Source organism: Bos taurus, chromosome 10 (assembly GCF_002263795.3).
Source record: "Bos taurus isolate L1 Dominette 01449 registration number 42190680 breed Hereford chromosome 10, ARS-UCD2.0, whole genome shotgun sequence".
Lineage (NCBI taxonomy): Eukaryota > Metazoa > Chordata > Mammalia > Artiodactyla > Bovidae > Bos > Bos taurus.
In genome coordinates, this window is record NC_037337.1 from 56,139,697 (window position 1) to 56,163,268 (window position 23,572).

At 36.6% G+C, this 23,572-nt stretch overlaps 1 protein-coding gene across 1 annotated transcript in view; it reads right to left on the minus strand.

The window, feature by feature from the left end:
* The window catches only part of UNC13C (unc-13 homolog C), a 685,158-nt gene that overhangs the window by 504,159 nt on the left and 157,427 nt on the right, over nt 1-23,572 (minus strand). The window contains 2 exon segments of the mRNA NM_001206460.1: nt 13,018-13,082; nt 13,659-13,681. Of these exon segments, the coding sequence (NP_001193389.1) occupies nt 13,018-13,082; nt 13,659-13,681 (88 nt within the window).

A 23,572-nucleotide genomic window follows, 5' to 3' on the forward strand; every position in this document is an offset into this window, starting at 1 on the left:
AGTCAGGGTCTTTTTCCACTGAGTCTGAGCTCACAATTACTTTTTCTAGACAAAAGAATGTAGCAAAAGTGCAGGCTGTCAGTTTCAAGCCTGGCCTAAGGTTGCCTTGCTGCTTCAACTTGTTTTCTTAGAATCCTGTCTTTGCCATATGAATAACCTTCATCTGGCCAGCTGGATGAAAAGTGACATATAGCCCACTCCCCTCTGTTGCCCAGATAATAGTCAGACACCCACAGACATGTGAGAACCAGCCCCTGTCCACCAGACCGTACGTGCATAAGTGAATGCAGACAAGATCAGTTAAACATTGTTTTAAGCTACAGAATTGCAGGGTGGCTCATTACACAGAAACATCTGTCTGATACCAAGATTATATTAGGATATTAGGATAAAAGGTAATAGAATCTTGAAACTGGAAGAATTTTTGAAGAATCAAGCATCTCATACCCAATTTCCTTTGCAACATTTCTAACAAGTGATCACTCAAACTATTTAAGTATCTTTGGAATAGAATTTGGTTCTTCACAAAATCTTACTGTTGGAAATTTCTCCTCATATTAAGAAGACTGGCTACTCATAATTTCACCAGCTATCCATGTTTTTCCCTCTGCGAAGCTTGGGACAATTTAATCGCTTTCCCACATCTAATCTTTTAAATATCTGAAGACCTTGAATACATTCTCTCCAGAACCTTCCCTTTTTCAGGTTCAGTGTGTCCCTGGCTCACTGATGGTTTTTCATATGGTGTGATTTGAGATCCCTTTTCAACACACGTTTGATCTACAAACCTTCTCTCTTACCTACACCCTGTGCAGGTGTTGGTCCCTGAACTGAGTGCACAGTCCTGAGAGGCAGGGGAGCTGGACATGGTGCAAGGCCTTCCGTCTTGTTTGGATTCTGCACTTCTCTCCTGGTGCTCTAGAGGGACACTCCCTGCAGGCTCACCATGCTAGCATCACAATCTGACTTAATTTGCCACTAGATTCAATGAACACTTTGAATTTTTTCATGTGTCGATATTAAACTGTCTTTCCTCTCTTCTACAGTCTGAGTTCAAGGCCCCCACCTATCCCTAATTGTGACAATTAGGCTGCTGAGAAACACTCCAGGTCTTTTCTCCTTTCAGATATATGATAAGAGCGCAACAACCCTCCCCTTAAACTAGTCTTTGCCACATGATTTGCTTTGTTCATTGTAGTATAAACAGAAAGGAAACATGTCACGTCTAACAAAAAGCTTTAAGAGTAAGAGCCCAGTTTGTCACTGCCTACTTCCCTTACAGTGAAACCATGAAAATGTGTGTTGAGAATTTGCCAGCCTGGTTCCCTGGGCAGCTATCAAGTGCATCCTCCTTTCTTGTTTTATACGCATTGAAAATATACTACAGACAAGAAATAAACCTTTATTTGATTAATACAAAAAAACTGAGAAGGATGGTGAGTTATTGCATAGTAACCTGGTTTATCCTGACTCATACACTATTTATACTTCACCTTACCATATTCAGTTGTAATATGCTAAAATCTTAGATATTAATTCCATTATCTAATAACACTATTTTACCAACAATGTCACCCACAAATCCTACAATCAGATCTTTTACATTTCCATTTACTTCAACTAAAAATAACCAAAGTGCTGGTGCTCAGTCATGTCCGACTCTTTGTGACTCTATGGACTGCAGCCCACCAGGCTCCTCTGTCCGTTGGAGTTCCCAGGCAAGAATACTGAATCAGGCTGCCATTTCCTCCTCCAGGGGATCTTCCTAACCCAGAGATCAAAACTGTGTCTCCCGTTTCCTGCACAGCAGGCAGATTCTTTACTGCTTGAGCCACCAGGGAAGCCTAAAGTCAATTCTTAAAGCACCCCACTAAGATATTCCACCTGATTCATTAGTCATCACACTTTGGGTTTAGTCATTCAATTCATCATTAATTTATCTTAGTGATATTATGAAATATTATATATTCCTGCTGCTGCTGCTGCCGCCAAGTCGCTTCAGTCGTGTCCGACTCTGTGCGACCCCAGAGACGGCAGCCCACCAGGCTCCCCTGTCCCTGGGATTCTCCAGGCAAGAACACTGGAGTGGGTTGCCATTTCCTCCTCCAATGCATGAAAGTGAAAAGTGAAAGTGAAGTCGCTCAGTCGTGTCTGACTCTTAGCAACCCCATCGACTGCAGCCTACCAGGCTTCTCCGTCCATGGGATTATCCAGGCAAGAGTACTGGAGTGGGGTGCCACTGCCTTCTCCTTATATATTCCTAGGGGATATTATAGAAAACCTTAGCAAATACTTTCCTGGAATCTTAAAATGTATCTACAAGTTTTATCTGATACACCTACTTAGAAACCTTATCAGACCAATACATAACGTAACATTAAGTTCAAAATACATAATTACAAAGAACTGATGTAGACTTAAGGATCATTTATTTGCAAATTACATTAGTTTGGCATACTAGTAAAGTGGTCAAGTCCTAGAATAACATAAACCTAGTTCAAACCTCAGCTCTAATGATCATTATTTCACCTTGACCATGTTAAATATCTCTAAGGCTTAGTAACCTCATTTGAAAAATAACTGTAACATCTACCTCAAAAAGTTGTGGTGAGGTTTAAAGAAAATCACACATAATGCTTAGATATGGGCCTGTTATAATTAACACTAGGGAAAGTATTTGTTGTTATAATGAATTTGAAACATCAGCCCTATTTTTTAAATATCTAAAATGTTTCCTTACACTTATCCTATATTTTATATTGTTTTTCAGTGTTAAGAAAGAATAAAGACCAGTATCTACCTCAGTTCAGTTCAGTCTCTCAGTCGTGTTCGACTCTGCAACCCCATGAACCGCAGCATGCCAGGCCTCCCTGTCCATCACCAACTCCCAGAGTCCACCCAAACCCATGTCCATTGAGTCGGTGATGCCATCAAACCATCTCATCCTCTGCTGTCCCCTTCTCCTTCTGCCCTCAATCTTTCCCAGCATCAGGATCTTTTCAAATGAGTCAGCTCTTCGCGTGAGATGGACAAAGTATTGGAGTTTCAGCTTCAACATCAGTCCTTCCAATGAACACCCAGGACTGATCTCCTTTAGGATGGACTGGTTGGATCTCCCTGCAGTCCAAGGGACTACCAAGAGTCTTCTCCAACACCACAGTTCAAAAACATTAATTCTTCGGCATTCAGCTTTTTTCATAGTCCAACTTTCACATCCATACATGACCACTGGAAAAACCATAGCCTTGACTAGATGGACCTTTGTTGACAAAGTAATGTCTCTGCTTTTTAATATACTGTCTAGGTTGGTCATAACTTTCCTTCCAAGGAGTAAGTAATTTCATGGCTACAATCACCATCTGCAGTGATTTTGGAACCCCCCAAAATAAAGTCAGCCACTGTTTCCCCATCTATTTGCATGAAGTGATGGGACTGGATGCCATGATCTTCGTTTTCTGAATGTTGAGCTTTAAGCCAACTTTTTCACTCTCCTCTTTCACTTTCATGAAGAGGCTCTTTAGTTCCTCTTCGTTTCTGCCATAAGGGTGGTGTCATCTGCATATCTGAGGTTATTGATATTTCTCCCGGCAATCTTGATTCCAGCTTGTGCTTCCTCCAGCCCAGTGTTTCTCATGATGTACTCTGCATATAAGTTAAATAAGTAGGGTAACAATATACAGCCTTGAAGTATTCCTACTAGTCTTCAATTTAGAATTGGTCATATCTGAGAATTATGGTTCGATTAACAAGCTGCTCAATATTTAAGAACATATGGTGGATTAAGCAAACTTGTTACTTCAAATGAGATTACAGAAGCAAACCATTTTGGTTCGCAGTGACTATTACTATGTTTTTGTTTTTGTTTTTTTTTTCCTGTTTTTTTTTTTTTTGCTCTTCTCTATCGTCTGCCTTTGGGCTTCCCTGGTGGCTCAGCAGTAAAGAATCCTACTGCCAATGCAGGAGCCACAGGTTTGATCCCTGGGTTGGGAATATCCCCTGGGGAAGGAAATGACAACCCACTCCAGTATTCTTGCCTGGGAAATCTCATGGACAGAAGAGCCTGGTGGACTATAATTCATAGGGTCCCAAAGGTTGGATATGACTTAGAGACTGCTGCTGCTGCAAAGTCGCTTCAGTCGTGTCTGACTCTGTGCGACCCCATAGAGGCAGCCCAACCAGGCTCCCCCGTCCCCGGGATTCTCCAGGCAAGAACACTGGAGTGGGTTTCCATTTCCTTCTCCAGACTTAGAGACTAAACAACAAATACTTGTCTGTAAGAGGAAATCTATGTTATCTACTTTCATAGAATAAGGTATTCATTTATTAAAAGATACTTAAAGCACCATTCAATATATGCTTTATTGGGATATAAAATGATCAAGCTCATTTTTTTCCCCTAAGATAGTTTATGCATGTTAGATATAGTCAATAGTCAAATCAATTAAGCTTTGGAAAGAACCCTCAGGTTAAGGATGCATAGTAATCATAATTGTCGTGTAACCTAGAGGCACTATTTTCAATGCTTTTTGACTAATAACTGGTAATTTTCTAACACAAGCCATTTTTTCTGCTCAATGTAGCAGATGATATTTTCCATAGTTACTGAACTGGCAGTGTTTTAAAACTGACTACCCAATTACTATATTCATAAAGGATTATCAGTGATTTTAATTCGCTGCTTTTCAAACACATAAAATAACTGGAAGGCATTCAAACATTAAACTTGATTCTATTTAGTGTATCTTTAAAGATTCATTGATTTTCTAATGAATTTAAGCCAAGCCAGAGACTTAACTCAAGAGTAAAGATCTGTTTTAAAGAACTGAAAATGCACAGTAATACTAGATGTTCAATAAGCAAATTAAATACAAATCAAGCTTTAGAAAAATATGCTTCTACATAGCAAATTTTTTTTCCCCAACATATATGCTCTCCTAAGGTTTCTTAACTAGGAATTTCTTTTTCTGAGGCTAGAATATCTCTAGAAGCTGCTACATTAATGAGGTGGGTCCTCCTGCAATACTTGAGGTTAGAAGAGAGGATGGAAAGTACCAGCTTGAAAGATATTTTGGTTTTCAGATTAGGAGCCTGGAAGAAGGAAAGCATTTCTGAATGGGAGTCACAAAGGTGAGAAAAGATATGGCCTCAGGGGCTGGGGGTTGTAGGTTGCAACTTCAATCCCTAAAGCTGAAGTGGCTTTACCAAAAGCTAGTCTTTGGAAAGTGCATTATCCGGGATTTATTTAAAGACCATCTCAAGTACAGTGAGCTGGGATTGGGCTTTCAGAAACTAGGGAAAGACAGACTTCTTGTTGGGTATATTTTTGACTGGCAGTCACCGAAAGATAAAAGGGAAAGCAGGCCCTTCCTGAGGAGCCAACCAGTACTGTGTGAAACAATTATGGAAAGGAAAGTTTCAGAGTTGGTAGTGGCTATGGTTTCCTTCCCTTGAATGAAGGGCTGCATCCAGGGCTGATATGGATGAAGGACCATAAGCATCTTCTCAATCAGAAATGTAAACCTATCTTTCTTAAAAAGCAGAGAGAGTGGCCTTTATATGATGAGTATATATTCTAATATTATTGCTCAGTTGTGTCCGATTCTTTGCAACCCCATAGATTGTAAACCAGCAGGCTCCTCTATCCATGGGATTCCCCAGGCAAGAATACTTGAGGGGGCTGTCATTTCCTCCTCCAGGGTATCTTCCTGACCCAGGGATTGAACCTACATCTCCTGTGTCTCCTGAATGGCAGGTGAATTCTTTACCCGTTGAGCCACAGAGAAAGCTATGTGATGTTTCAGTGAAACCCTGCAACCCAGCATGATCCTGAAGTTGTATATTCTTATGAACAACTTAATAATAGAAATATAATCTGGCTGAGGAATACTCTCTGCACTGCTTTATCACCACAGAAAATGGTCTCATTTAGAGTGGACATCAGGTCTTTTGTGGATGGAGGAATCTTTTCACTAAAATCATTACCAGATTTGAGAGTCTTACACAGTATCCCTGGATTGAGTGTCCTTCTGCGTTTGTAGTCTACTACTGAGTCAGAAAAAATGTTAAGCTACAAACTAGGCCAGAAGAAACAGCTGTCAATCTCTAATTTTGTGAACTATAAGCTAGTAGTAATGAGGTAACAATTTCATTTTCTTAATCCTGTAAATGAGTTCTATGAATTATGTGCCAACATCTAAGTAGGAAAAAATACACCTGGAAGAAATTATTTATAATTTACTCCAAGAAAACTATGGTATCTATAAATCTGGTTCAGACTGCAGTCAGTAACAAATCTTCCTTCCACAGACGTTATGTTAACATATATGTCCTATTAACAGAGTCTAAGGATGTGGTCCTGGTGTTTTGTAGTTAAACCTGGTGGTTTTCCATACATTGAAGGAGTCGGCCTAGTGGCTGGGCTTTGTGGCTAACATAAAAATGGCGATATTAAGAAATTTACGAGTCTAATAACCAAGATCTTCTCAATGGCGATATTAAGGAATTTACGAATCTAATTTCAGCTCAACATAAACTAGGAAACTGACAGCTGGTGGTAGGCCGAAGTTAGATAGGCAGGGGTTTTCTCTCTTTTTTTTTTTTTGGTGGTGGTTTTCTTTTGCTTTGTTTTTGCCACAGGAAAATAATGGCTTAGTAATCATTTTTTGATAAATGAGTTTTAGAAAGTTGATAGCCTTACTGATATCAGCTTTCCTAGCTAAGAGGTTCTCTGTCTAGGCTAGATCTTGCTTATAAAATATAATGTGTCTGCTTGGCAGGAGGACTGCAGGCAGAGTGCTGAGCACTAGAGGACCCCAGCCTCACATAAGATTATTTTCTAGCTGATATAACTACACACTGTCATGACTATGTCTGACGTGAGTTACGAGATGCCAGGTTTCATTCATTCTATAATGGACTGAGCAAGATGACTCCCTTTATTACTTGTATAAAGAACAGGGTGAAAAAGATTATTCAGTGATTAATCATAAACATTTTCCTTTCAAGTATGGAGTTTACTAGAGGAAATCTTTAACACAGTGTGAATTTATATCTAGAGTGTTCTAAAGAGGTGAGGTTTTCTGATAGAAAGGATAAAATTTATCTTAGAATAATTAGAGTAGGATTATTGTATAAATTTTCTCAGCAGAATCTTTAAACATTACTCCAAAATAGAAAAGAAGATTCATAATCCAAAGCAAAGCAACCTCCTAACCAACTGGGGTTATATCTTCTATGAGAAAAACTGCCTCGTGATTTTCTTTTCCTGTTAAGAGCTCAGTAACATTAAGTTTGAGAGATGTTTAAGTTTCTTTTAAAAAGTACTTCTCATATGTGTCTCCTCCTCAATCCACAGTTATTTCAAGAATATTTTTTCTTAAAATATGGTAGACCCAAGTCTCTTAAAAAATAATTCTAACCAATGATCTAAGAGACTGTCATTCTAAACCAAAATGAACTTATGAATGAGGTCCTAAAAGGGCAAGACACTACCATAAACTTTATAAAAGGAAACACAAATAACAAAAGACCGACTCTGTGCCTTTAGAGAGCTTAAAATCAAGTCATCAAGGATATGAATCTTGTAAAGGTTATGTAACTTAAGAAATTAATATATGTTATAGGAATGACATGGAAGAACATAGAAAAGGGAGTAATACTACTTTGTTGTAAAAAGAGAGAAACAGAAATCAGGAAGGACACTCAAAGCCATGTACAAACAGCCAACTTTATATTGCAGAAATGAGGACACATTAGACATATTTCAGTAGAAAAGGACTGTGCTTTAAGGAAATGGGCTTCCCTTGTGGCTCGCCTGGTAAAGAATCCACTTGTAATGCGGGAGACCTGGGTTTGATCCCTGGATTGGGAAGATCCCCTGGACAAGGGGAAGACTACCCACTCCAGTATTCTGGCCTGGAGAATTTGATAGACTAACAGTCCATGGGGTCACAAAGAGTCGGACATGACTGAGCCACTTTCACTTTAAGAAGATTAGTCTTTAACAACATATAGACTAGAATTAATGTGGAAGAATAAATTGATGCAGGAAGATCAGTTAGAAGATAACCTTGTAATTGCCTAGATAAAATGTATTGAAAACTAAAATGAGGCTGATGGCAATCTAAGTTGAAAAAAGTATAGGCATGGTGATTGAACTGTTGTACAACTATGAATTATGGAAGTAGATACGTTTGCATCTGATAACCCATATAACAATTAACAGTCCCTAATCTTAACTCAGGTCTCCCTAAATCTATAGTGCTCTCCTCTACCAAATCCCCTGGGAGGAAAAGGAGTTTTTCCATGAAAACAAATAATTGGAAAGTGAAAGAAAAAGGCTTCTATTTTGCCCTAAAGAGTGATTTGCTATTGTGAGTGAAGCAAAGTTATGTGAAGGCTGTCATTTTCTTGGTACTTGGTAAACCTGGTTGACAGCGTGCAAGGATGTTTATGCATGATGAACCACCAACCCAGTGAAGGGTTTATAGCAGTGGAAAGAACTGTTGTCCAGGCTTAGGAGAATTTCTGGCCTTTTTCTTTAGCAGAAAGGAAATTACCTGAGGGGGCACAGAAGAATTTAATTTATGGGCTAGATAGGAAAAAAAAAAAAAAAGTTATCCATTACCAGGGTAAAGACTGCTGCTATGAGACAAGATGGGTTAAAAGCTCCTTAAGAGTAAGAACAATCTTAGCTTCTGTGTTAAGTGACTGATTTCACACCAGATGAAACATGGAGGTCAAGACTAGCAGTGGGGAAGAAGGCATGAGGACAGAATATAGGATCCTAAACTTTATAGAGAATATAAAAGCAATGTGAGAACTATGACAAACATGAAACAGTATATTAAACCTGTTATATCCATATATTTTACAATCTGTTTGTGTCTGGTGTAACAACTACAACAAAAATCATGACTTTAATCAAGGTAAACTTAAATACAAAAGAACTCTTCAGAATTCTGACTAATGATTGACTTGCTCACATTCACTAAGTTATTTGTTCATGGCAATAATTGAACCTTGGAAATCTCGGCACTTATTTCATATATATATATATATATGTGTGTGTGTGTGTGTGTATATATATTTAGCAATTTTATCTGTTTGAAAGGGAGGTCAACACAGAAGCTAATCTTTTTCTATTTGACATATAGAGAAGATACTGCTCTTCAATAGTATGTCTCCATTTTCTCTTTTTCTTACCTCTTTCAACATCACCTCTTTTCTAACAGGTTCAATAATCCTAGTAGTGGTTGGAAAGTAATCACCAATTTCCTGGGGTTAAGGAGAGTGGCTATAGCATAGCTCAGAAGCACAGACAGAATATAAATCTCTCTTACCATAGATTCAGAGAACTTATTTCCATGAGAACTATCACGATAACTTTAGTGACTGAAGAAAGAAGGGAACAAAAATTATGAGTCTCTCTTCTCTCAAACTACATGTTTCCCCACTACCCTCATCACTGTTTTATAGACTTTCCTGAATTTTGATGGAGACACAACTGGTCCCTCTAGACTAGGAAGAAAAAATTACAGAGAGAGGCCTTGAAATGCTCCCCAGTATGCAATGAATAAAACTACTATATGCATATGCACAACTGATTCGCTTTCTTGTGCACCTGAAACACACACATTGTAAATCAACTAAACTTCAAAAAAATTAAAAATAAAACTGGCTACAAACATCCAGGGAAAAGCAAACTTAAGTAATGCAGTTAAAGCCCCAAGGGAGTGGCAGCCTAACTCAGAAAGTGATTCATGAAGGTACTTACGTGCCTTCATTCACTGTCACTGATTAAAGAAGTGGCATCAAACTGACATTCAAATACTGTCAAATTATCAGATGCCAGGCAGCCACGGGCATGTATCACTCAGATGTTCCTCAGAGAAATCTTCTAGGAGTAGCTGGTTGACAGACTTCAGTTAGCACACCTCCAGAACCAACTGCAGCATTCATTTACCCAGGCCACTCTCTCCCCAAGCTGCTGCCACCCAATGAACGGGCATAACAGACCAGCCATGGATGCTCAAGGTGGGACTCCTCTCACAGCCAGCCTGTTTTCTGGGACTCCCCACTAACTGACACTTCACTGTAGTCTCATCAGTTTCACTGCAGTCGGTTTAAGGCTCCTCATGCCTAGTTTTCCTTCCTTCTTCTCTCTTCCCAGGGTATCAGACCTGCATCATGGTTCAAGGCACTTCCTGCCTACCCCTATTGTTTCTCCACTTTATCTGAGATGGTTTTCTCCCAATAGGTCTTGTATTTTTGTATCTTGGTAAGACCCTTAGCTTACATTATGACAAAAGCTACCAAACTCAAAAAGTACTATAATGTAAAATGTTAAATGTATAACTTCACTGAAACAAGCATCTTTACATCCTTCTCTCTTTTTCTGTCCATCTTTTCTCTCTCCCAGAACCTGTCTGAATTATACTGTGACAGATAGGAAAAATAAAACTTTGGCATGTCTTTTCCAGCAACACTTACAGGAACTGTAGAGAGAGATGAGCAGAAATTAGCAGTATTGTTAACTACGTTACCTGGCTTCACTGTATATAGACTGTGCTTTTATTGACACTTGAGATGTGAGAGGGAAGGAAGGCTGTGGTCCGGCTCGGAACTGACTAGGAATGCTGAAGGCAGAGGGGTGAAGGATGCAGCACCCTTGTCATGAAACAGCAACGACTCCCTGTTTTCAAAGTCTGCTCCAGTCTCAGTTTCCCAGGACAATAGAAATTTTAATATTGAGAATTATAATTAAGCAAATTATAGAATTTGCTTTATTAAAATATATATTTAAATACTTATAGGGAAAGTAAAATAAGAAACAAATATTTCTGGAAGACAGTTTGACTGAAAATTTGCATTTAAATGTATTCTTCAAGTTCTTCGGGAGGAATCTACTTTCAGGTAACAGAAAATTCTCTTTCTGATGACTAAAAATTATCACCCCTTTCCCATACTGCCATAATTGCAAAATCCCTTGCTAAGTCTATGAAGGAGAAGTTTCTGGAAAAATAATGTGGAAAGGATCAAAATGCAAAGATGACCTATTGTAGCTAGACATTTACACAACATACACTTAACAAAAGATTTAGGTAGATTAACTCTTTTGCACTGACAATGAAAAAAGTCCATGTTCAGACATGAGATAGGAAGGCAAGTTGTTATTAAGTGATGAATGCCACAGGGAGGTAAGAACTGTAAGAACTGTAATATGATAAACTCAGATAAGCCTTTAAGACCATGACATACAATGTTTTTTCCAAAATTAAATTGAAATTCAACTTATTTTCTAAGATAAATACTTCTACTTGATGTGTCACACTGTCACTTTTTAGTAACTAAAGAAAGTATATATGATTTAGTGGGGAGAGGATAATCCATTTACTACCTGAATTTTCTATAACTAATCCATAGTGAGCTTTTGCCACAGTTGGTTTTCATAATATATTTAAATTACTGTGATATTCCAGTATAAATGCAATTCCTCATGTATTTAAAGGGCATCAAAAAGTCTGTATATATAACAAATATCTTAGTTACTTATTTGAAAAATCCAAATAAAAATGATTTTACTATGTAGGAGCTTTAAAATCGAAACAAAAATTTTCATATGGGTTACAGTAAATAGCATGTGGATGTTATTTAACAAGATTCATTTTAAAGGAATGAAAATACTATAAAACATAACTGAAACTATTTCTTTGCCCCAACCTAAAACATATATCTAAATTTTGCTTCTATTTCTATTATACACAGATGTGTTCAAATTGCAATACTTAAAAAACAATTTATCTATACTGTGCATAAGCTTTGGCCCACACACTACACTTTGAAAACTGATTATACATCTGTTCTAGTATCATTTACAATGATGATGCTTAGAAATATCCTGGAAAAATTAATAGAAGAATGAACAAATATTACACAAAGGTTTTGAAATATTTCCATTATGTATAAATAATGGAAGTGGAAAGTTTTCCAAGGTACTAATGTGTTGTCAAGTAGTAAAAAAGAAAAGGTAAGGAAAAAGAAACCTACAAGTTGAAGATAAAGGATAGTATTAGTGATTAAGATCACAGATTCTGGAACTAACTGGGTTTGAACACTCACTTTGCTACTTTACTAGCTGTACGGAGAGAAAGGTCTTTTGTTTTTTTTAAACTGCTATATATATATCATTTCCTCATGTATAAAATGATGGTCAAAATAGTACTTACCTCATAGAGCCATTGTAAGGAACAAATGAGTCATTATTTATGAAACAACTATAATGATACCCACTATTAAATCAACACTAAATTATTGCTTATTTATAGAATGGCCATATGTTGGCATTTATGTTCAATGTACAGGGATATATGAAACTATTATTCTATAAAAATATATACAACATATAGATATAGATATATGTATGTATATGCAAGCACACAGAAAAAGGCCTAACAACACATGAGCCAAATTGTATCTTTAGGGACATTAAAGCAGATCTTTGTTGTTTAAGTGTTTTATTTAGAAAATATAATTGATATAACTAAATAGAAAATATAATTAACACATTATTTTGTGGTCACATTTTAAATACTTTTATACACCCATAAAATGCAATTGCAGAAAATGATTACATTGACTGACTTATTGAAACAGAAATATATTCTCATGCAAACATCATTAAGTGCAAACAAGCAGATCAAAACACTGTATTAACTGTACTAGTAATTAAAATTATATCGTTATGTTTTGTCTATGGAATGATCTATTCTGGCTAGGTGATTTCAATTTTCTTCTTTATATACAGATATATTTATTCATAATTAAACTTAAATATACACAAATCTATATACTTTTTAAAAAGCACTATAAAACTATTTTACTGCAAGAAGAAAGCAACAGCAAGGCAAGCTAATTATACCATCATGAAAGATTCTGCACTCAAAATACCTATGTTGAGAGCACAGCCAAGAAACATTGATGAATGGAATGAATTAGGAAGGTTATGAGTGTACTCACCCACCAAACGCCTGTAGTGCAGAGAATTTGGAAGCATCCAAATCATTGCCACTTACTATCCGAGCCTTAAATGAAAATGGAGAGAAACAAAAGAAACAGACTTTTAGCATTCTATAGCTATGTACACGTGAATTGGGAACACGCGTCAACTGCACTATACACGTAACACCTAGTATGACAGATGCTAAGCAGGGTCAGCTCCAAGTCAAAGCTACTGTGGTTTTATGGGTAGAGGTTTTGAAATTAGCTGTCAGCATTCAAACAAAAGCACTGGCAGAGTCAAGGAAAATATCATATTCCAATACCATTTGCCCTTAAAACTTGGTATGTGCAGTGAAGATCATGAATCAGTCAGAGGGATCATGATTTGCCAGACTTAACAACAGATGCTGCGTTTGACCGTAGCAGACCCCTAGGTTGGCAAGTGTAAGCTATAGTAAGCAAAGCTGGCAAGGTGTAATCTCTTCATAAAAGCAACAGATTGGGGCACACTTAAAGGACAACCAATGAATGGAAAGCTGGGATAACATGCACAGTTCACAACTAAAACAGAAGAACCAAAACAGGTCTAATATGTCACAAACAAACATGTACAAAAAGACAAGATCCCTCAGGAGGGAAGAAAAAGTATGATTTAAAACCTTTTCATCCACAGAACTGCTATCTGAAAGAGAATCAGGAAAAGAAGGAATAAATGTTAGATGGAGTACTTTTCAAGAAATCATTTAAACATATACATGAACCAAGTGTTAATGTTCTATAGTTTAAAATTATAAATGAACCCCAAGGGAAGAAGGATAGCTGGTCCCTGCAATTTAAAGAGTTGGAAAATGTGCCAGAATGCTTGAAAAGTATAAAAGGGTGATTACAGAGCTTAACGAAAGACAGTGTGTCATAAAAAGAAAAGAACAATTGAAGTATCAGAATGCCTAGGCTCCAGCCAGGACTCTGCCACTTGCTAAGCACACTGGGCAAACTACAAATGGTCTGGAGTCTAGACCTAACTCTGAAATAAAGTCACTAATATTTTGCTTTTTGCCTCCAAACTTTGTGAAGAGGCTCAATTAAGATCAATATATGTGAAAGTAAACCCCAGGTAACTATATAAATTAAAGGCATTTTTATTATGGGATTATTTATTGCTTCTCATATCATAGAACTTTAGAACTAAAAGATTAAGTATATTTCACCTTGCAAATAAGAAATCTGATGCCTGAAGGTGTTAAATTACTTAAGATCCCCAAACCACCAAATGACAGAGTGGTATAAATCCAAGTCTTCTGATTCCCCATCTTCTGCCCTTTGGATTCAACGTTTCAAGTAAATTGAACAAAACAGGGAGGGATGTTTGGTCCATGGTTCTCCAGTATAACTTAGGATAAAATCACCAAGTCAGTATTTCTCAGTTTCAACTGCTCATGGGCCCAAGTAGATGAACGATGGACTTGTGATTTTTCAAATTTTTTGTTTCTTTTTGAAACTCAAGTCTACATTTTCAAGGGTCATCATAGCATGGTCCATTTCTAACTTACACAGTGTTACTGTTTTTTAGCATAAAGCCAAAGGGATTTCCATATGAATACAAGTTTGCAGAAAGCTAGAACTGGAGTGACCTTACATTTTTTGTATCCGAGACCCCTTATTTTCATAGATGAGTCCCAGAAAGAGGAAGATTTGCTTGAGGACATGTAATTCAATGGTGATTTTTATTGATAAAAATCTGAAATTGTTTGTTTTCTTGACCCATTAAATATGAACCAGTTAACATAACTAAATATTTTTGTGTAATATTTTGAAGATTTTACACTATCCTATGGTTATATCTTTGAATACAAAGCACAGTAGGCACAATATAAAGTAATAAAGCAATATGGCCATAAATATTTTAAATACTTCACAAAATACAGAAAATAAAATTCAGCACTGTATCAGAAGAATAATATATCATAGCCATGAAGACTTTTTTCAAAAGCATGATTTAAAAATCATTGACGAAAAAATAAATAAATAAATAAATAAAAATCATTGACGACTATAAAATGACATCAACTGATCATAAAACACATATCTGCATTTAAGTAGGAGCATACAAGCTATTTGATAAAATTTCAAAACCTTCCAAATAATTTTTAACCTACTTAGCCTGGAATGAGTTAATTTTCATATGCTGAAAAATGTCTTTCAGAATCAACTTAAGTGTAAAATATTAAGGCATCCCTGTTATTAAAAGGCAAAAATGTCCACTACAATATTTTAATTTATTTCCATAAATCCTAACCAATAGAGTAAAAGAGAAATAAAGAACATAAATGCTGAAAGATAAAATACAAAGTTTTTATTTTTCAGAATTATAGTATTATACCCTGAAAACAAGTCAAACCACATGGAAAACTGTTATGATTAATCAAATAGATAGCAAATGAATAAATAACTAACACATCAAATAACAGCATTATGGTATTTCCTACTAACTAGCAATAGCTAGTTTCGGAAACAATGACATTAAGTCTGATTTCGTATATCAGTATTTTGAAATAGTCCCCCATTCTAACTGGTTTCTATATCAATCATCTGACTGAATTAGGGTAATCTTACCAAAGTTATTATTTTTCGGCTGCTAACTGTAGTAATTCATTAACTTTTAATTCATTGTTTCATTCAGTGTTCACTCATATTTTCCCTGGATACATATTTTTATTAATTATCAATTAACGAATTTTGTTCACTTTGACTCCTTTCTTATCACCTTTAAAACCTTTCTAAAATACAAATATGATCCTCTCCATTCTTTTTTAAAAACCCACTGATTTTACCCATTGCCCACTTGAGAAAATAAGATCTTTGTCTACTGTAAATTATGGCTCACCAGTCCTGATTCACATCCTATACTTTGACCACAAGTAAATTTTTGCCATTTAGTTTTCATCCCATACTCTTTTAAATGTGAGTCTTTGCATTTTCAGTTTCTTTCCCCTAAAACAAGTTATCTCTTTCTTTATCCAGCTAACTGCCTCTCAGTCTCTAAAACTCAGTTGAAACATAACCCCTTTCCTGGAAACTTATCACTTTTCAGGGATTCATGATCTTTATACATAAGTACTATACAGTGCGTATTCCCCTTGGCTAATCCTCAACTTTTTTCAGTTTCTTTACCTGAAATCCTTCTAGACAATGCCTCAGTGATAGTGAGTCATCTCCTAGGCAGGTTGATAAGGAGTCTAGGGGTCCCCAAGGAGAGAGGGGTCTGGAATTCTCAAGGAGGAAGAAAGGACAAGCTTTTTTTTCCTTCTCTACATTCCTTAGGATTATATAACAATAATGTGTCCTGCCTGAGAACAGTCTCTGGATTAAACCTTCTGGCTAATTCTGTTATCTTAAAATGTAAATTATGGGAGTAGGTCTGGTGAGGTCTTTACAACCTCCAGACATTCTTTGGATTCATTGGAGAGTATATAACTTCATTGCTAACACTAGCAAGGGGGTACTCTTTCTGCCCCTTCTGATGCCTATGTCAGAAGCTTTCTCTATCTCCTTTATACTTTAATAAAACTTTATTACACAAAAGCTCTGAGCAATCAAGCCTCATCTCTGGCCCCGGATTGAATTCTTCTCCTCCGGGGGCCAAGAATCCCGATGTCTGCACATGATTCAACAACAACCTTTCAATAGTTTAACTTTTTTAACTCCCATTACACTCTTGAAACATAGGAGATGTATAATAAACATTTGCAAAGCACAGAATGTACAACCTTACATAAGCTATACCACTTTACTGAAATATTTAAAAATTTGTTTTAAAAAAACTATTATTTCATATTTTGGTATAGGGAGGATGAATTATTTTCTAACAGGTTTAATAGTTAAATCCTAATGGCAAGTTGTTGTAACTTGAAATTATCCTATTTTAAGTGTAACTAGGTTAACAAACAAGTAAAAACATGTAAGTTTTTTGTCGTATAAGTTTTTTAAAGGCAATTAATGAGGATGGATTACATACATATTAAAATCTATAAAGCTAAAATATAATCCTGGCAAAATAGAATAAAAGATTAGTAAAACATAAAGTATAGCTAAGTAATATACCTTTATATGTAAGAGTTTAGTGAATAAGAGAGAACATATTGCTATCAAGAAAATAAAAAACACTAGTTACTAAAATGGTGCTTAGGGAGGTATAAACATGATGGCAGAGTAGAAGGACTTGAGTTCTCCCCCACCCACCAAATACCAAAACTACAAAGAACTGCTGAACAACCACTGAGAAGAAAACCAAAACACTAGAGTCTATATATATATTCTGTATCCAAAGATAAAGAAAAAGCCACAATGAGAAGATAGAAGGGGTGCAATCACAATAGTCAAACCCCACATCTGCCAGGTGGGAGACACACAAACTAGAAAATAGCTATATCACAGAAGTTCTACCACAGGGTTAAATTTCCAACACCCACATCAGGCAGCCCAGGCTGGACGCCTTGATCAAAAAGAAGAATCCTCAGAATATCTGGCTTTGGAGAACAGTAGGATTTGATCAAAAGAATTCCACAGGTCTGAGAAAAAAACAGAAACTCTACTCTTAGTGGGCATGCACAAGATTTCATGTGCACAAGGCCCCGGGAGAAAAGGCAGTGAGTTCATAAAAGCCTGAGGCAGATTTACCTGCTGGAATTGAAGGGTCTCCAGCAGAGGTTCGGGGGTGGGATGGGGTAGGCTTTCTGCAGTGAGAAAGATACTGGTGGCAGTAGTTCTGAAGAGTACTCATTGGCAAGAGCCCTCCAGAAGGTCACCATTTTTTCACCAAAACCTGGCCCACCCAACAGGCTTAAGGCTGAAATGATTCAGACCAAACGACCAACAGGGTGGGAAAACAGCCCCACTCCTCAGAAGGGAGGCTGACTAAAGTCTTCCTGACCCCACAGCTGCTCAATAAACATAGCCCTTGACATGGCCCTGTCCACCAGGACAAGGCCAAGCTCCGATCACCAGTGGGCAGGAACCAGTTCCTCCCTCCAGAAGCCAGCACAGGCCCCTTAGACCAGCCTTATCCACCAGGCAGGCAGCAGAAGCAAGAACAACTATAACCTTGCAGCCTGAGGAATGAGCACTACAATCATAGAAAGTTACACATAATGAAACAGCAGAAGAAATGTGTCCAAGATGAAGGGACAAGATGAAACTCCAGAAGAACAATCAAGTGAACTGAAGGCAGGCTATCCACCAGGAAAAAAAAAAAAAATCAGAGTAATGATAGTAAAGATGATCCAAAATATTGGGGAAAGAAAGGCACATATTGAGAAGATACAAGAAATGTTTAACAAAGTGCTAGAAGACCTAAAGAACAAACAAATGGAGATGAATAATAACTGAAATGAAAAACACTATAAGGAATCAATAGCAGAATACACAAAGCAGAAAAACAAGTGAGCTAGAAGATTAAATGGTGGAAACCACTGCTGCAGAACAGAATCAACAAAAAAGATTTTACAGAAATAAGGACAGTCTCAGAGACCTCTGGGACAACATTAAATGCACCACTATTCTCAGTATGGCAGGGTCAAAATGAGAAAAGAGACAGAAAGGACCTGAGAAAAAACCTGAAGAGATGACAGCTGAAAACTTCCCTAACATAGGAAAGGAAACATAAACCCAAGTCCAGGAAGTACAGAGTTCCAGGCAGGAAAAACCCAAAGAGAAACATGCTGAGAGACATGGTAATCAAGTCAACAAAAATTAAAACCAAAGAGAAAATAATAAAATTAACAAGGGAAAGCAACACAACATACAAGTGAATTTTCATAATGATATCAGCTGATTTTTTTCAGCAGAAACTCTACAGACCAGAAGGGATTGGCACAATATATTTAAAGTGATGAAAGAGAAGAACCTAAAAACAAAAATACTCTACCAAGGAAGGCTCTAACTTGGAATTCACAGAGAAATCAAAAGCTTTACAGAAAAATAGAAGAAAAGAAACTTCAGAACCACCAGACCAGTTTTGCAACAAATGCTAAGGGACATTCTCCAGTAAGAAAAGAAAAGGCCACAACTAAAAACAAGAAAATAATGAATAGACAATCTCATCAGTAAAGGTAAACATAAAGGCAGAAAATCATCCAAACACAAATATAACAAAATCAGTAATCATGAGAAGAGTACAAATGCAGAATATTGGAAATGCATTTGAAATTAAGAGAACAGCAACTTAAAAAGCAATTTTGTTTATATATAGATTGCTATATCAAAACCTCATGGTAACTTCAAACCAAAAATCTACATTAGATATACAAAACAAAAATGAAAAAGAAATCCAAATACAATGCTAAAGTCAGTCATCAAATCACAAAAGAATAAAAGAGGAAGGGAAGAAAATGGACCTACAAAATAAATCCAAAACGATTAACAAAATGGCAATAACACAAGTATCTATAATTACCTTAAATGTAAATGCTCCAACCAAAAGACAGATTGGCTGAGTGGATACAAAAACAAGACCTGCATGTATGCTGTCTACAAGAAACCCACTTCAATTCTAGGGACAGATACTGACTGAAAGTGGGGTATGTAAAAATATACTCCATGCAAATGGAAATCAAAACAAGCCTGAAGTAGCAATATTCATATGAAACAAAACAGACTTTAAAGACTGTTTACAAGAAACAAAGAAGGATATCACATGATGATCAAACAATCGATCTAAGAAAATATAACAATTGCAAATATACACGTACCCAATATAGGAGTATTGCAAAATATAAGGCAAAAACTACTAGCCACAAAAGAAGAAATCAGTAGTAACACAGTAATAGTGGGAACTTTATAAATAACACCCCACTTTCATCAATGAACAGATCATCCAGAAAGAAAATCAATAAGGAAACACAGGTCTTAAATGACACATGAGACAATACAGACTTAACTGATATGTATAGAGAATTCCATACAAGAGCAGCAGAATATACTAAGTGTACATAGAATGTTCTTCAGAATTAATCACATGCTGGGCCACAAAGTAAGCCTCATTCAATTTAAGAAAACTGAAATCATATCAAACATCTTTTATGACCACAATGTTAAGATATTTGAAATCAACTACATGAAAAATCTGTAAAAAACAAACACATGGAGGCTACACAATATGCTAGTAAACAATCAATGGATCACTGAAGAAATTAAAATATAAAATACCTTGAGATATATAAAAATGAAACCATGACAATCCAAAACCTAAGGAATCCAGCAAAAGCAGTTTGAAAGGGGAAGTTTATAGCAATACATTCTTACCTCAGGAAATAAGAAAAATTACAAATAAACAACTTACACCCAAAGCAACTAGAGAAGGAATAACAAACCAAAGCCAAAGATAGTAGAACAAAAGAAATCATGAAGATCAGAGCAGAAAAAATTGACATAGTGATGATGAAAACAGTAAGAAAGGTAAATTAAAACTTGGTTCTTAGAAAAGGTAAATTAAATTTAAAAGGTAAATTAAAACTTGGTTCTTAGAAAAGATAAACAAAACCGATAAACTTTTAGCTAGCCTAATCAAGAAAAAAAGGAGAGAGCTCAAATTATAAAGATAGAAATTAAAAAGGAAAAGTTACAACTGACACCATAGAAATACAAAGGATTAAAAGAGAATACTACAAGCAACTATATGGTAATGAAAGGGATGACCAAGAAGAAATGATCAAATTCTTAGAAAGACACAATGTTCCAAGACTGAACTAGGAAGAAATAGAAAATATTAATAGGCAATCCAAGGACAGAAATTGAAACTGTGATTAAAAAATTCACACAAAAGTTCAGAACCAGATGGGTTCACAGGAAAATACTATAAAATGTTTCTAGAAGAGTTAACACCTATCCTTTTCAAAATATTACAAAAAAGAACACTCTCAAACTCATTCTATGAGGCCATCATTACCTTGATATCAAAGATAAAGACACTACAAAAAGGAAAACTATAGGTCAATATCACTGACGAATATAGATTCCAAAATTCTCAACAAAATACTAGCAAACCAAAGGCAACAATACATTAGAAGGATCATACACCACAAAGAAGTGTGATTTATCCCAGGGATGCAAGGATTTTTTAGTATCTGCAAATCAGTAAGTGTGATACACCACATTAACAAATTAAAGACTAAAAACCATATAACCATCTCAACAGATGGAGAAAAAAAAATGACAAAATTCAGCACCCATTTATGATGAAAACTCTCCATAAAGTAGGCACAGATGGAATATACTTCAATATAACAAAGACCATGTATAACAAACTTACAGCCAGCATCACAGTCAAAGGTGAAAAGCTGAAAACATTTCCTCTAAGATCAGGGACAAGACAAGGATGTCCACTCTTGCTACTTTTTTCCAACATAGTTTTGGAAGTCCTAGCCATGGCAATGAGAGAAGGAAAGAAAGAAAGGAATACACATTGGAAAAGTAGTAAAACTGTCACTGTTTGCAGATGACATGACATTATACTTAGAAAATCCTCAAGATGCTACCAGAAAAGTACTAGAGCTCATCAATGAATTAAGCAAACTTGCAGGATACAAAACAAAGAAATCTGTTGCATTTCTAGCATGAACAATGAAAGGTCAGAAACAGAAATTAAAGAAATAATTCCACTCACAAATGCATCAAATACCTAAGGATAAACCTACCTAAGGAGGCAAAAGACCTATACTTCAAAAGCTATAAAACAATGATGAAATAATTAAGAGATGACACAAACAGATGAAAAGATATACCATGTTGTTGGATTTGAAGAATCAATATTGTCAAAATGACCATATTACCCAAGGTAATCTAAAGATTCAGTGCAATCCCTATCAAATTACCAATGGCAGTTTTCACAAAATTAGGACAAAAAAGTCTTAAATTTATAGTTGCTCAGTTGTGTCTGACTCTTTGTGACACCATGGACTGCAGCCCATCAGGTTCCTCTGTTGATGAGATTCTCCAGGCAAGAATATTAGAGTGGGCTGCCATTTCCTTCTTCAGGGGAGTTTCCTGACCCAGGCACTGAACCTGGGTCTCCTGTATTGCAGGCAGATTCTTTACCTTCTGAGCTACCCAAAGAAGCCCAAAATTTATATGGACACATGAAAAACTCCAAATATCCAAAGCAATCTTGTGAAAGAAAAACAGAGCTGGAGATATCAGGTGCCCTGACTTCAGACTATACTACAAGCTATAGTCATCAAAACACTGGTAATGACATAAAAACAGAAATACAGATCAGTGGAACAGGACAGAAAGCCCAGAGATAAACCTATGTACTTAAAGTCACCTAATCTATGACAAAAGAGGCAAGAATATACAATGGAGAGAGAATAGTCTTTTCAATAAATGGTTCTGAGAAACCTGGAGAGCTACATATAGAAGAATGAAATTACAACATTCTCTATTCCCACACACAAAAAAAATAAACTCAAAATGGATTTAAGTCCTAAATGTAAGACTGGAGAATATAGAACACTTAGAGAAAAACAGGCAGAACACTCTAGGACATAAATCACAGCAAAATGTTTTTTGACCCATCTCCTAGACTAATGGAAATAAAAACAAAATAAACAAATGGGACCTAATTAAAGATAAAAGCTTTTGCACAGCAAAGAAAACCATAAACAAAATGAAAAGGCAACCCACAGAATGGGAGAGAATACTTGGCAAATGATGTGACCAACAAGGGAATAATTTTCAAAAGTTATAAACAGCTCATGTGACTCAATATCAAAAAGAAAAGAAAACAAAAAAACAATCCAATCAAAAAATGGGCCAAGGATTTGGACTTAGAGATTGTCATACCCAGTGAAGTAGGAGAAACATGATCTGACATCTCCTATATGTGGAATCTAGAAAGAAATGATACAAATGAAGTTGCTTAAACAGAAAGAAGAGAACAAGATGGCAGAGGAGTAGGTGGACATGGAGTACATCTCTCTACACAGATACATCAGGAATACACCTTCAGACACAGAAGTATATGCAGAATACCAGCTGAGAGTGGACAGGAGTACCTGACCAGTGGAAAAGAACATATAGAACCATGCAAAACTCAGTAAGATGAGGAACTGGACGGGGGCGGTAGGACTGGACCTTCCCCACCTGCTGGTGGGGAAACTGAAGCAGGGGTCCAATCCCCACATCAGAGAAACTATCTGAGGCAGAGGAAAAACATTTAAGGCTAAGTGTGAAACAGCTGATATGTGGCAGCCTAAATGGAATGAGAATCAGACAGTCCTTGCCGTAGCCATACACAATCCAGACAGGAACGCTGGACCCCTGGAAAGTGCAGCAGTTGGGAGCTGGAGTTTAGTGATTGTGGAACAATCCCAGGGCGAGGGCTGCTGTTGAATGCAGAGGAGTGGATTGAGGAAATGTGAGGGAGGAGATCCTTGTGGAAAATGCTGGTGGGGGAAAGCCAGGCAGCCATGGAAGCAAGGCAATACTGCTGAGTCACGTATAGGGGGTGGAGCCATCACCATAGTGTCTCTCTCCTCTCATGCCAGCTGAAACAATAGAAAGGCTGGCCCATCAAATG